This window comes from Aristolochia californica, unplaced genomic scaffold (assembly GCF_029961685.1).
Source record: "Aristolochia californica isolate CCGP_79_NKW_82.1479 unplaced genomic scaffold, dmAriCali1.0.hap1 SCAF_14, whole genome shotgun sequence".
NCBI lineage: Eukaryota > Viridiplantae > Streptophyta > Magnoliopsida > Piperales > Aristolochiaceae > Aristolochia > Aristolochia californica.
Genome location: NW_027181815.1, coordinates 24,474,326 through 24,488,388, shown reverse-complemented (window position 1 = coordinate 24,488,388; position 14,063 = coordinate 24,474,326). Strand labels below are relative to the sequence as shown.

Sequence of the window (14,063 nt, the reverse complement as noted above, 5' to 3'; positions counted from 1 at the left end):
TCGGTGAGAGAAATACTCCCACAAGTCCTCCAAATGTGATACCAAGCCAGAGGTGGGACTGACCAGCATCAAGACGCAAGAAAGTCGTCCCAGAGTGAACACGGCTGAGGCTGATGAAGAGCCTGGCTCGGTCAAGTCGCCGGCCTTCAACCGTAAAGAGGTTGGCAATGAGACTGAATACACCGCTCTCCCAGGGTTCGGGCGGAAGTCCCGTAATCTGAACCCACTGACCAAGGCCACGGTGGTGCAAGGAAGGGCTCCAGTCACGGACTGAAGCAATGGGGGTAGAGACTGCAAGCCGAGTTGCCATCCAGTGGTCATCAATTGAGTGGAAGGTGACTATCCGCTTACCCGGGCAGAGATATGATGCCAGGGGGCTGTAGTCTAGGCGCAGGTGGTATCAAAGTGCCAAATCACCTGTGTTACCTTCTGTCAAGATGCCCGCAAGGGATGAAAGCAACGCAAGCAGAGATGATCAGCTTCCCCAATTTGGGGAGGGGATTCCCAAGAAGCAAATGCCCAATCAAGAAAATGTCCTCTGGCAGGCAAAGTTGGCTACCAAACCGACTGAGGATGCTCCATCCAAACAGACCATGACTAAGGGCATGCAGCAAATAGGTCCCGAGAGGTCTCCAATCAGATCTTGAGTTCATACTGGTAAGAAATGCCAACTCTATGATCGATTCTTTGGCCAAGCTGGTGTCACTCTCCAGCATCTTGCAGTCGAAGATCACTCCATTATTTGTCTCACTGTTTTTCTTTTTTGCTGCCGGCACCATTTTCCTTTTTTGGCAATTGCTTTCTGATTGTTAATGTACAATGTACATGTTTTAACTCTTAACGAACTCTCAATCATTTCCAAGAAAAAGTTTAAATATAAAAAAAATATAAAAAAAAGAGTCCTACCGCAAAAGCTTGAATGGGTAAGTCTTGCCTAATATTTGGTAGATTTGTTGGAGCTTCAACAACCGGCATCTGGAACATCTTCAAAAATTCTTTCTCCTGTTGACATAGAGATAGGACACTTATTTTTATCAGAGAAACCAATATAGATTAAGATCTGATGGCATGCACTGAAAAAGTTGGACTCTCCGTGCAGAGTTCACATAAGAAGTCAGAATTAAGCAAGGACCCACCTCAGTCTTTGCAGTTCCAGTCATTCCAGAAAGTTTCGGATAGAGCTTGAACAATGATTGGTATGTTATTTGTGCCACAACCACCGAATCAGGCTATATATCATGCAGAATATCAAAAACTTTTGAGCATAGATAACAACTTTACTTGAGAAATTAAGCATCATTCAAACAGAAAGGTACACCTGAATTTGGAGCCCTTCTTTAGCTTCTACAGCTTGGTGGATGCCCTCGGACCATCTCCTCTTTTCTTCAACCCTCCCAGTAAGCTGTATCATGTTAGCAGGAAATAACCTCTCTTTTTTAGAAAATAAAATTTTATCAAAAGATAAATAATTAAAATGCATTAATTGGTTCCCAATGCATATGCAGCCACCTGCCCAATTTAGAACTTGCACTGGTAAATTTACATGAAACAAATCGATAACAATAAAAGACATGGTCAAACAAGATCCATTACTGTTTTATGGGGGAAAATGATGTTTTAGTACGAATTCAAATTGAATTCAGAATGAGATGAAAGAACAGGAAAAATAACCAATCAAAAGAAAAAAGTATTTGTACATAAGAAGAACAGTGTGAAAGTTGAAGTTTGAGAAAGAAAGAGAGACCAGGAAGGTCAGGTTGTCAAAGTGAAGATAGTTAGGTCTGAAACCCAGGACCCACCTCTTAATTACAGGTTTGAGATAAAAACATCACAATGAACTAAAATATCCATACTACATAACTACTTCTCTTTAACATTAAGTGACCTGACTGTTACTCTTGACTTCATAATACAATTACATATAACTTCCCAGACCTCTCAAAATAATAACTCTCAACGGACTAAAAGCTAACTATGTGTGCTTCAGTTATTTCTTAGATATTACAGGAAATATTTTAGAAGTTTTTATAAGCTGTATTGTAGGGTTATTATTTCTGCCGGTCTTCTGTTGTCAAGACAGTACTCATTCATTTAAATAAAGAGTACATGAGCACAGCCAAGTGTATTCTTCTGCCCTATTTCAGCAAATTCTATTGTACAAGATACTATTTTTTTTTCTTGAAATGATGCTGAATTTTATTAAAACAAAAGCTCAAAAGAGTAAGGGGAAGCCTTCCCAAACAATGAGATTGTACAAGACACTATTGCACACTTATCTCCAATTCTCTGTCTGAACTTCAAGATCAAGGTCTTCACACAAGGCAGAAAATGGAAGCATAATAGAAGTACAAAACGGTGATGCGAAGTACCTCATTGATTATAAGTGCCTTCCCATTTCTAACAATGTACTGGACATCTCGACGATAAAACTCTTTGGCTTTCAAGGCATTCAGTACAAACCTAAGCAAGAAAGAAGAGGGGAAAAGTTAGAAAAAAGAATTAAGAGTAGACCCAACCCCATCCTGAGGTTAACCAGGTCAGGTTGACCTGCTAATCAGCCGGAACCCCCCCCCCCCCCCCCCCCCCAAAAAAAAAAAAAAAAAGATAGGTTTATTCATTGCTATATCATCTAATCTATTAAATAAAACCTGAGTTCATTCCAAAATGACTAAGTACTAACCGAAATTATGACACTATTTTCCTAACTAATAACCACAAGTTTTTTATTTTTTTGAAATGTTGCTGGATTTTATTAAGAGCAAGGAGAATTCAAAGGATTAGGTAGGTCCACCCCTAACAATGAGAGATTGGAGGGAGGCCCAAGTTTTTTCAAACTAAACCTATTTGAGCAGGTCAGGTTCTTTGGTTCAGACAGTTAACCTGCTGACCAGCCCAGTCACCTCAGGTTCGTTGCTGCCTTGTTTTATTGACCGACCTTTGGCTTGAAATTTCTTCATCATTCTCCCAAAGAAAAAAATTGATTTATTTATTGATATGTCATCTTATCTATTAAATGAAGCTCAAGTTCATCCCAAAATGACTAAAGTACTAACCAAAATTCCATTTTCCAAACTAATAACCACGAATTTTTACAAACAAAACCTATGTGAGAGATGATTAATTAATCAAAGAAATAGATTACAGACTAAAGGAGAACTCCCCTTTTACAACAAACGATTGAAGGAAGACTCCTTGTTTAGCCAAAGAATCAGCAACATCATTTGCTGACCTTGGTATATAAGATCGAGTACAATTAAAACAAGAAACAATTTTAGAAATATGATGACGTGAAGGTGGGTCAGTAGCTTTTGAATACCAACCAATGACAAACTTGGAGCCTCTTTCAATAATAAGAGGAACATTGAAATGATCACAAAAAACAAGAAGCCCCTGAAAAATAACAAACAACTAGACCAAAGTAGAGTCTAAAATTCCCATTGGCCCTAAATAAGTAATAAGTTGAGCTCCTAAATATCACAAATAACCCCTCCAAATCCAGCCTAACCAGGATTCGCAATAACACTACCATCAAAATTAAGTTTTAAATATCCAAGTGGGGCAGAGTTCAAATAACCATCATAAGAGGACGAGAGGAACTGTCATATGGGCAAGGATGTTCCAGTTGTAACCCAGGCAAGAATCCCTCATACTAGCAAACGTAGGTCAAGTATGGATCCATGAAGAGATATGACCAATGATAATGGAGATTATTCTCACTTCGTCCACCACTACCTCTTCTTATCAGCCTTGTAGATCATAACTTTAACCCTCAATTGATGTAAACAAGGCTAACAAAGACTATGGCTACTATCAAAACTAGCACTTAAGACCCAATCAACACCTTCAAATGGGGGTCCATCTGATCAGCAAGTAATCCTCCACAACTCTTGAGGTTTTGTATGATCTTTTTATCAGCTTATGTTGATTGCAAAGGTGTCAGTGCTAAATATTTCATCCAAAAGTGGGTTCATTTTATCTTGCCAAGTCCTCTAAATCTTTTGCATTATAATCATTTTTTTGTCTCCAATCCTTATAATCATTTTGTCTCCAAACCTTTTTTTTTTTTTAAAATAAGATGTATAAGCTATATTAAAAAGAAAAGAGAGATTACAATACCTTGCTAAACAGGGCCCCCTTCCACAACAAGGTGTTGGAGAGAGACGCATAGTTTAGCCTGGGTATCCGCTAAATGATTAGCAGATCTAGGAATATAATTCTATTTACAATTTAAAGTAGAAATTAAATTACATATATCGTAAAACAATCCCAATGCCGCCATGGAGGACGTTCATTATTTGCGCACCAATTGATAACAACTTTTGAGTCACCTTCAATACAGAGGGGCCCAGAAGCACGACTTTTGAAAATCCGAAGTCCGTTAAATAATCCGGTTAATTCAGCAGATGTAGAATCCGAATTTCCAATTGGCCTGGCATAAGAAAAGAGAAGAACTCCATTTTCATCATGAACAACACCACCAAAACCTACAGGAACCGAACATCCATACGTGTTACCATCAAAGTTCGATTTAAAATGGCCAATAGGGGGAGGGGACCAAATCGCCATACAAGGGGGCCTTGCAAGATAGGACATTCTAGCTACTATTCGCCAGTTTTCTCGGAAATTTGACCCTCGAAGATCACGGAATTCCTTACACAATAAATCCACGAAGTAACTTGACCAATAATTTTTTCAACCAATATCTCTCTAGAAATAAACATTAGGTTAAATTTCCGATTATTCCTTTCTTTCCATAATGCCCATATAAGATGTCCCACACAACAAGATATTAGTAATCTTTCGAGTTTTGGAAGGCTAGTATTTGTAATTGAGAAAATGGTTGAAGGGAGATTATGAGAGGAACAAAATTGGAGACCAATTTTGTTTAAAAGGTTGGTCCACACGAAAAAGGCATACTCGCAATGTAGAAGGATGTGGGTGATCGTCTTCGTAGAAGTTTGGCAAAAGGGGCAAAGAGGGTCTGGGACATGGGCACCTCTTCGAATTAGGGTGTCTGAAGTAAAGACTTTGTTCCAGCAAGCAGTCCAAATAAAAAGTTTAGCACGAGGGGGAGCGTGCAGAGTCCATGCAATGGCAGATGGATGGTTGATTTGTGGATGATAGGTAGAGCTTAGGAAGCCATAAGCAGTGGAAGTTGAAAAATTACCTTTCGAGTTGGGCATCCAGATGAGAGTATCTGCTGAATTTTTTAGACTTACCGAAGAGATCATGGTAATGAGGTCAGAAGCCACCAAGGCCTCAGAATCAAAGAGTGATCTTCGGAGATTCAGGTTCCACCCTCCAGAATCAGTTCGCAGATCAGAAATAGAAGCTTCAATATTTCTTGTCAGATTTGAAATCAAGTTGTGGCTGTTGTTGAAGCTATGTGCATCAGTCCACCAGTCGGTCCAGAATCTTGTCACAAAACCCGTGCCCAAGTAACATTTTACAGCAGATTTGAAAGCAGGTAATAACTTTTCAAATTTTTTCCATACTGGAGACAACCTATTACATCGCCCACCCTCAGTCCACCAACCCAACAATTTATTTGCTTTAGCCGCAACCAATTTTCTCCAAATTAATTCAGGAAATAAGTTAAACTTCCAGATCCATTTAAGTAACAGTGCTGAATTTGTAATGGCAGTATCCCGGATCCCAAGCCAACCAAGAGATTTTGATTTACATACCTTAGCCCATTTCACCAAAGAGTATTTCCTTTCCACATTCGGTCCACCCCATAGGAATTTTTTTTTGAGTTGTTCAATTCTTTGGCAAACAGAGGCAGGACATCGATAAAGAGAAAGGAAATAGGAAGGAATTTCATGCATACAGGACTTAATGAGAACCAGTTTACCAGCCTTGGATAAGAATCTTCCTCTCCAAGTGGCCAGACGACCTTCCAAACGCTCAATAACTGAATGCCAAGAGCTTTTGGAGGGTAATGTAGGTGACAAAGGCAATCCCAGGTATGAACTTGGAAGCGTTGCAATTTTACATCCCAAGTATTGGGCCCTGGAATTTAACACAGTAGGATCAATATTAAAGCCAGTAATTGAAGATTTAGACCAACTAACTTTCTGACCAGAGGAGAGTTCAAATAAATTTAATCGGGCTTCAATACGAAAAATTTCTGCTAACGTACCTTCCCCAAAGAAAATAGTATCATCGGCATATTGAAGCAGGGAAATATCTTGAGTTGGATCGTCTGAGATCGATTTCAGCCACCCAGAATTTTTTGCAAGACGGACCATAGAGGCAAGATGCTCAGCAATGAGAGTGAAGATGAACGGAGATAAAAGGTCCCCTTGCCGAATACCTCTTGTCGCATTAAAATACCCACAAGGTTTACCATTGACTAACACAGAATATGATACATTCGAAATGCAACTCCTCATCCAAAATTTCCAACGTGTCCCAAATCCCATCTTATGAAACAGCTGGTCAACAAGTTTCCAGTTTACACGATCAAATGCTTTTTCAAAATCGAGTTTCAGGACAAATCTGGGTTTTTTTGAATTTTTGAAGGCATCCAGTAGTTCATGTGCAGCCATGGCAGAATCAAGGATATTTCGGCCTCGTATAAAGGCACTTTAACAAGGGCTAATGATCTTGGGAAGGAGGAGTCTCAGACGATTGGCAAGAATTCGTCCAATGATTTTGTAAAAACTTGTGGTGAGACTAATGGTCCGAAAATCTTGAGGTAAGGCAGAGTTAGCTTTTTTAGGAATAAAGACTATGAAAGAAGCACCCACAGCCTTGTGAGTGATCCCCATTTGATGAAAATTTTGAACAAAAGCAAAAACATCATTTTTTATGACCTCCCAGAATTTTTGATAGAACTCACCATTAAAGCCGTCTGGACCAGGGGCTTTATCTTTTGGTTAAACACATAGAAGTTGAGTGTCACTTAATTAAAGAAGTTGTCATGAGCGGAAAAAATCAGTACTCCATATCTATGGTCTACAAAGCAACTTGGTGACTTATTGACTAAAGGACGAGGATGTCAAGAGGCTGGCCAATACAACCTAAAAGACTAGTCGTTTAAGTGCGAAAAGCCAACCTAATCAAGAGAGGTGGACCGGAAGCACCTTTGACACCCACCCCGCCCCTTACTGCTCCCCACGGGATTCGAAGGCGGGACATGCCAGACCTGGCTTTGATACCATGTCAAGAGGCTGGCCAATACAACCTAAAAGACTAGTCGTTTAAGTGCAGAAAGCCAACCTAATCAAGAGAGGTGGACCGGAACCACCTCTGACAGAGGAAAGCAAGAATTTAGGATTTTTTGTAACAAATTTGGTATGTTAGATATAAAGTGCTTCAATCAAAGAAAACCATTTTTGTCCACTCACATGAATTGTGTATATCTTGTATGTCTTATTGCAGAGGGTATCTACAATTTCTGCTTATGAGTTAAGTACTGCACTAAGAAAATGCTAGACGGATCAACAGATTCTGGTGTTTCTGGGATTTTCTCACTTTCCAGAAATACCAGAAGTCAGATATCTCTACTTTCCTCTCTCCTCTCCAGCTTTTCTTCTTTTCTTTCCTGATTGTCTTTCTACTTTAATCCTTTTTCAATCCGCCATCACTTTTTATCATGTTGCTGTTATGTCAAGAATATATGGAGCCAAATAGCTATTTCCTCAGTGACAACATGTCAGCATTCTAGCCATTCTAGCTAATGGTCATAGGAAACAACAAGGAATATAAAAGAAAACTTAATGCCCATCAAACAGGCAGGATGAATGCAGCTTCAGAAAGAAATACAAACCTGGCCCAAGGATCATTTTCATCCCATAGGTCATTAGTTTCAAGAGCACTCTCAGCAAGAGCAACTCCCTCTTCAGCTAACTCCACTGAGTTGTCCTTAAGCTCCGCTTTATAGTGCTGAAAAATAGAAATATTAAGCCACATTTAACATTTATGTAGATTGTTAAAGTTAGGTCCAGGTCCATCCCAAAATAACTAGTAAAATTAGGAGGTCTCTTGACAAGTAATAAATAAAGGATCTGTCTGATCCTGGATCTATGTGGGACTATTATTAATCCTTTCCTTCACGTGTGCAGCCTCTCTCAATGGCTCCTAAACATGGACATTGAGTGGAGAATATCCACTTGGATACCGTGTCAGAGTTAAATCCACATCCTTCCGAAAATGGCTAGCAGAAGTTATAAAACCTCTTCCCAAGAAATAAGCACAGTATCTATCCAATCCTGGATACGTGTGGGGAAATTTTCAATATAACTAATTCATATAATAGTAGAAACTACATAAGTGGTAACTTAATGAATAGCCACTACACTTACAAGGCCCTGAATTAACAAGTCAGCAACTTTCGCAGCAACTGGATATCGAGCAGCATCTTTGGTAGCCTGAGAAGATAAATAAAAGGAAAGGTCACTCTCCGGAAAACATTTAAATGATTAAATTAAATATAAGAAACAAAAAACATCGATAAATTACCTCACCACTTATTAGCAAAGGATTTCTTCCCTCATCTATTAAAACAGAATCAACTTCATCAACAATTGCAAAATGAAATGGGTTTGGCCTGCAAACATGGATTACTTCAACTAGTCCACAAGAGAACTATAAAAACCTTGATCAAAAGCTTGAAAAGTTACCATCTCATAACCAGTTGTTCTTTACTTCCAGCAAGGTTATCTCGAAGGTAGTCAAAGCCAAGTTCCTGAAGAATTTCAGGAAATTAGGAGTTAGCACTCTTCTTGACAAGATATTTAACATCAGAACAGAAAGTTCTTTACCATAAACATAAATAAATAACAAAAATATTGAAGATCTACATAAACATTTTCTATTGTGCCACTTACTGAATTGTTGGTATATGTTATATCACAGTTATAGTTGGATCTTCTCTCTTCAGACTTCATTCCTTGCTAAGAGGTAAATAACAGCTTATCAATTTTCCCTCTTCCAAATTTACAACAACAAGACATTCATGTTTTTCTGATTGAAATAGAAAATTAAGAACCTGAATAAGGCCTACAGAAAGACCTAGAAAACGGTGAACCTGACCCATCCACTCTGCATCACGCTGAGCCAAGTAATCATTGACAGTTACAACTGCCAAAACCAAGACAATGCAGAACAGTCAGAAACCCGGTTTCTATTTCCTTCACAAAAATGTGCCCACCGCATAATTGAGTGACTTAAAAAACCTATGGGCCATTCAGGAACATAAACCAATAACTGAACAACTAAAATCAGCAGGTCAAATTGGAGTCATGACCCCATTTTGCTATTCATATATTTAATCAGATGGTAACTCAATATAGTTGGAAACAGTGTGCACCATGGACACCATCACCCGTCAATGCATTAAGATAAGCTGCAAGCGTTGAAACAAGAGTTTTGCCCTCTCCAGTCTTCATCTCAGCAATGCAGCCATCATGAAGCACAGCCCCACCTACAATCTGGAAATACAGAATCAAACTATAAGAACAATAATTTTGTTCCACCAAGGAATGATAAATGAAATAATACCTGAACATCAAAATGGCGCATCCCGAGCTTCCGTTTTGCAGCTTCACGAACAACAGCAAAAGCCTCTGCAGAAATAAAAACAAAGTCACTTGAGGCTTCAGAAATAAAAACAAAATCACCTGATGCTGCAAGAAGAGACACAAAAGATAGGAGTAGGCATAGGGGGAGACAGATATGCTGGAAGAGAGAAGGTTAGAGAGAAGTAATAGGACAGGAAAAAGAGAAACCTGCTTGAATGTCTGCCAGAACCTCCCCTTGACTCAAACGACAACGAAATTCATCAGTTTTTGCTCTCAACTGCCAATAGAATCACCAAGAGCATATATTGTTAAAATATTTTTTTGAGGGAAGTGAATATATTATTAGACAAACAAAGGAATACATAGCCAGCTAAACGAGGACTTCCTTTACAACAACAGATTGGAGGGAGACTCCATGCTTGGCAAGCGAGTCAACTAGAGAATTAGCTAAACGAGGTACACGAGTCAATGAATAATGGAAAAGAGTTACGATTTCAGAAATCTGGTAAAAAACGGTTGAGTGCCTCCAAGGCGAGTCAATAAAATAAGAGCATTGATCACCACCTGAGAGTCACCCTCAATAATGAGAGGACCACTGAGATGATCATAGAATACGATGAGCCCTTGGAAGAGGGCGAAAAGCTCTGCCAAAGTAGAGTTGGTAATACCCATCGGACCAGCATAAGTAATGAGAGTGGTACCATCAGCATCGCCGAAAGCCCCCGAACTTGGCAATGCTCAGGTTACCGCGAGCGCTGCCATCAAAGTTGAGCTTGAGTGTTCCAGGCCAAGGAGGCTTCCAAGCAAGATTGGCAGGAGGACGGATGGGAGTGGACATGCTGGCCCCCACACTCCAATTAGTGCGGAGATGGGTGCTAATCAGGTTGGGGAACTCCTTGGCCTCTCGATGACGATGTTGGACACGTCCTCAGCACTGCTGAATTTGCGGTTGAATCTTTTGTTATTTCTCTATTTCCAAATGGCCCAAGGAATCTGAGCTAGGCAGGCTGATAGCAGAATCTTCCCCTAATTTAGATAAAAAAAGTGCCCAGAATGAGTCTATTAGTGCTGAGGAGATTGCTAGGGAGGCAGAATTGAAGCCCAATTTGACTAAATGTGCGGGTCCAAACCATCCAGGAGAAATGGCAATGGAGGAGGAGGAGGTGGGATACCGTCCCCTCATCAACATTACAGAAAGGGCAAAGGCTACTAGGAGAATTTTTATTTTTTTTTGAAATAGGGTGTGAATATATATTGCAAGATGAAGAAGAATACATACCTAGCTAAGGTGGCCTTCCTTCACAACATGCTGTTGGAGGGAAACACCCTGTTTAGCTTGATTATCTGCCAAATGATTAGCAGATCTAGGAATATAATTCCACTTACAATGCATTTGGGAAACTAAAGTGCATATATCCTCATATAACTCTCAATGCCTACATTCACACTTACTTCTCAAAAAAAAAAAAACTCTCAATGCTGCCAAGGAGGTTTTGAAGGCTTTGTACACCAATTGATAACAACTCTCGTCATGAATCACTCCACCAAATCCAGCCAGTCCGGGGCAGCCAAACGCACTTCCATCAAAATTTAATTTGAAGTGTCCCAACGGTGGTGGAGACCAAATTGTCATAAGAGGAGGTCATGACGGGAAAAACATTTCCGCAATAAGACACCAGTTTCCACGCAAATTTGATCCTTGTAAGTTACAAAATTCATTCCGCATGAGAACCCAAGAGGACACTTGCCCAATGATTCTATTGCACAAAATTTTCCAAGGAAGAGATTTTTTATTAAATTATCTGTTGTTTCTCTCTTTCCATAGATTCCAAACCATGTAACCCACACAGCAAGAAATTAATATTTTCCCAAGTTTGGGAAGACAATCACTTGTAACAATGAATATTGTGGAAGGTAATGATAGAGATGGGCAATATTGCAACCCAATTTTGTTTATGAGTTCGGACCAAACCAAATGGGCATATTCGCAGTGTAACAGGATATGATTAGCGGTTTCCGGAGAGGAATGACAAAATGGGCACAAGGGGTCCGAGACACTATTTCCATGTCAAATTAATGCGTCGGAGGTTAAGATTTTTTTTCGGTATGCGGTCCAAATAAAAAACTTCCCACGAGGTGGAATGTGTAGAGACCACGCATAAGCAGCTAGATGGACTGATTGATTTGCTTGGAGAGAGATCAAGAAGTGGTAGGCAGAAGCAGTAGAGAACGTACCTTGCCTGCATGGTGTCCAGATGAGTGTCTAGAGAGTTTTTGATTCTCACTGTTGAGAGACTTGTGACAAGGTCTGCAGCTTCAAGAGCTTCATCGTCTGTCAAAGCTCGTTTGAGATCTAAGTTCCACTCACTAGAGGTAAGCCTTTGCGCAGAAACGGTCGCATCTTTTTCTCTTGCCAGGCGGTAAATACATCCATGACTATCCTTGAAACTGCTAGGATAGGATGGTGTGAGAACACGTCTTCTCCTCCATAAAGGCATTGGGATACTTTTAGGGAATTTTAGAAATTACCTCAATTGTTTCTTGTATTTGGACTCACATTCCGAGATCCGCAAATTCAGCGACAGATGTGCTTGCCAGGCAGGGAGCTACCCTACAATTGTTAGTTGTAAGGAACATGCTCCCCCAAATTTTTTAATTTCTCTTTTTTTATAAATACATCTTTTTTTTTAAAAAAAAAAAAAGTCTATCCTTGAAACTGCTTGGGCCAACCCACCAATCTGTCCAGAATTTTGTTTGGCTACCCGAACCAATGTAGTATTTGACAACAGTTTTAAAGACAGGCAACAGTTGGGCAATCTTCTTCCACACAAGGGATAATTTGTAATATCTTCCGCCATCAATCCACCAACCAGAAACTTTCCCTGATTTGGCTTCAACAATTTTCCGCCATAGCAGAGTTGGTTGCACATTAAATTTCCAGATCCACTTTAACAATAAAGCAGAGTTGGTTGTTACAATATCCCGGATCCGGAGACCACCCATTACAGTAGGTTTACAAACATCATCCCATTTTACAAGACTATATTTTCTTTCCCCATTTGGCCCACCCCATAAAAAACTCTTTTTAAGTAGTTCTATTCTATTCCGAACAGAGGCAGGACAGTGATACAAGGAAAAAAAATAAGAGGGTACACCATGTAAACAGGATTTAATGAGAACAAGCTTACCGGCTTTGGACAAAAATCTTCCTTTCCATGCCGCAAGACGGTCTTCGAGGCATTCAATGACAGGGTGGCAGGCGCTTTTTGTTGGTAGGGCAGGAGTCAGTGGTAGATCCAAGTAAGTGCCGGGGAGAGATGCAACTTTACACCCCAAATAGTTGGCCATTGAGTTTAATACGGAGGGATCGATATTAAATCCAATGATAGAAGTTTTAGCCCAACTTACCTTTTGACCAGTAGACAATTCAAAAAATGTTGAGCAAGGCTTTCAGTGGGAAATCTGTCTCATAGACCCTTCTCCAAAAAGAATAGTGTCATCAGCATACTATAAGATCGGAATATCTTGGTTCGGGTCTTCAGCGATAGGACTAAGCCAACCCGAGCAAATCGGATCATAGAAGAAAGGTGCTCGCCGATGAGAGTAAATAGAAAATGAGACAAAGGGTCACCTTGCCTTATCCCCCTCGTTGCTTTGAAGAAACCGCACGGCTTTCCATTAACAAGGACGGAATATGATGTGGTGGAGATACAACTTCTCACCAAAATTTCCACTTATTCCTAAAACCCATTCGATCAAAAAAGTGATTGATAAGTTTCCAATTTGCTCGGTCAAATGCTTTTTCAAAATCTAATTTTAGGACAAATCTGGGTTGGGAAGATTTTTTGAAAGAATCTAATAGCTTGTGACGGTCATGGAGGAGTCCAAAATATTTCTATCACGAATGAAAGCACTTTGACTGAGATTAATAATTTTCGGAAGTTGGGCTTTAGCAAATTTGCAAGAAGACAACCAATATCTTATAACAACTAGTTGTGAGGCTCATAGCTCGAAAATCTTGGGGCAGTGTTGTATTGGATATTTTGGGATAAGAGCAATGAAGGATGCTCCAACTGCCTTATGGGTTATGCTAACTTGGTGGAAATTGTGGACAAAAGCATACACATCACTTTTGATTGAATCCCAATAACAAGGATTCGTGACGTTGCTACCACCAACAAGTCTCTGCTATTAAAGTGGGTTTGGAAGTTCAACATGCAACCCAATCTACTGTGGCGCCGAATGGTTGCAAGTAAATCCGGAAAAGAGAGAGATTGGTGGACGGATGGGGGAAGATTTTACAAGTTATCCCCTGTTTGGAAGAAAATTGCCAAACTCTTACCTTCCTTCAGAGCTGCCGTCAAATGCTAGATTGGAAGTGGTGCAAATACTCATTTCTGGTCCGATTGGTGGATCGGGACTAGTTGTTTAGAGGAAAGCTATCCTCTTTTATTCCAGCTGTCAAGATCTCGTAGTTCAATGATTTCTGACCATTGGCAGTCTTCGGGTAGCTGGAATCTTCATCTCAGACGGGCA

The 14,063-nt window shown here is 39.9% G+C and overlaps 1 protein-coding gene across 1 annotated transcript in view; it reads right to left on the bottom strand.

The window, feature by feature from the left end:
* LOC137949834 (protein translocase subunit SECA2, chloroplastic) overlaps positions 1 to 14,063 on the bottom strand; it is a 93,116-nt gene that overhangs the window by 66,507 nt on the left and 12,546 nt on the right. Inside the window, exons 3-15 of the mRNA XM_068796039.1 lie at positions 9,735 to 9,804; positions 9,508 to 9,572; positions 9,317 to 9,437; positions 8,996 to 9,087; positions 8,835 to 8,900; positions 8,628 to 8,692; positions 8,467 to 8,554; positions 8,310 to 8,375; positions 7,775 to 7,890; positions 2,370 to 2,460; positions 1,319 to 1,402; positions 1,137 to 1,229; positions 907 to 1,002 (exon numbers count right to left, since the gene is read on the bottom strand). Of these exons, the coding sequence (XP_068652140.1) occupies positions 907 to 1,002; positions 1,137 to 1,229; positions 1,319 to 1,402; positions 2,370 to 2,460; positions 7,775 to 7,890; positions 8,310 to 8,375; positions 8,467 to 8,554; positions 8,628 to 8,692; positions 8,835 to 8,900; positions 8,996 to 9,087; positions 9,317 to 9,437; positions 9,508 to 9,572; positions 9,735 to 9,804 (1,113 nt within the window). The remainder of the gene's footprint in view (positions 1 to 906; positions 1,003 to 1,136; positions 1,230 to 1,318; positions 1,403 to 2,369; positions 2,461 to 7,774; positions 7,891 to 8,309; positions 8,376 to 8,466; positions 8,555 to 8,627; positions 8,693 to 8,834; positions 8,901 to 8,995; positions 9,088 to 9,316; positions 9,438 to 9,507; positions 9,573 to 9,734; positions 9,805 to 14,063) is intronic.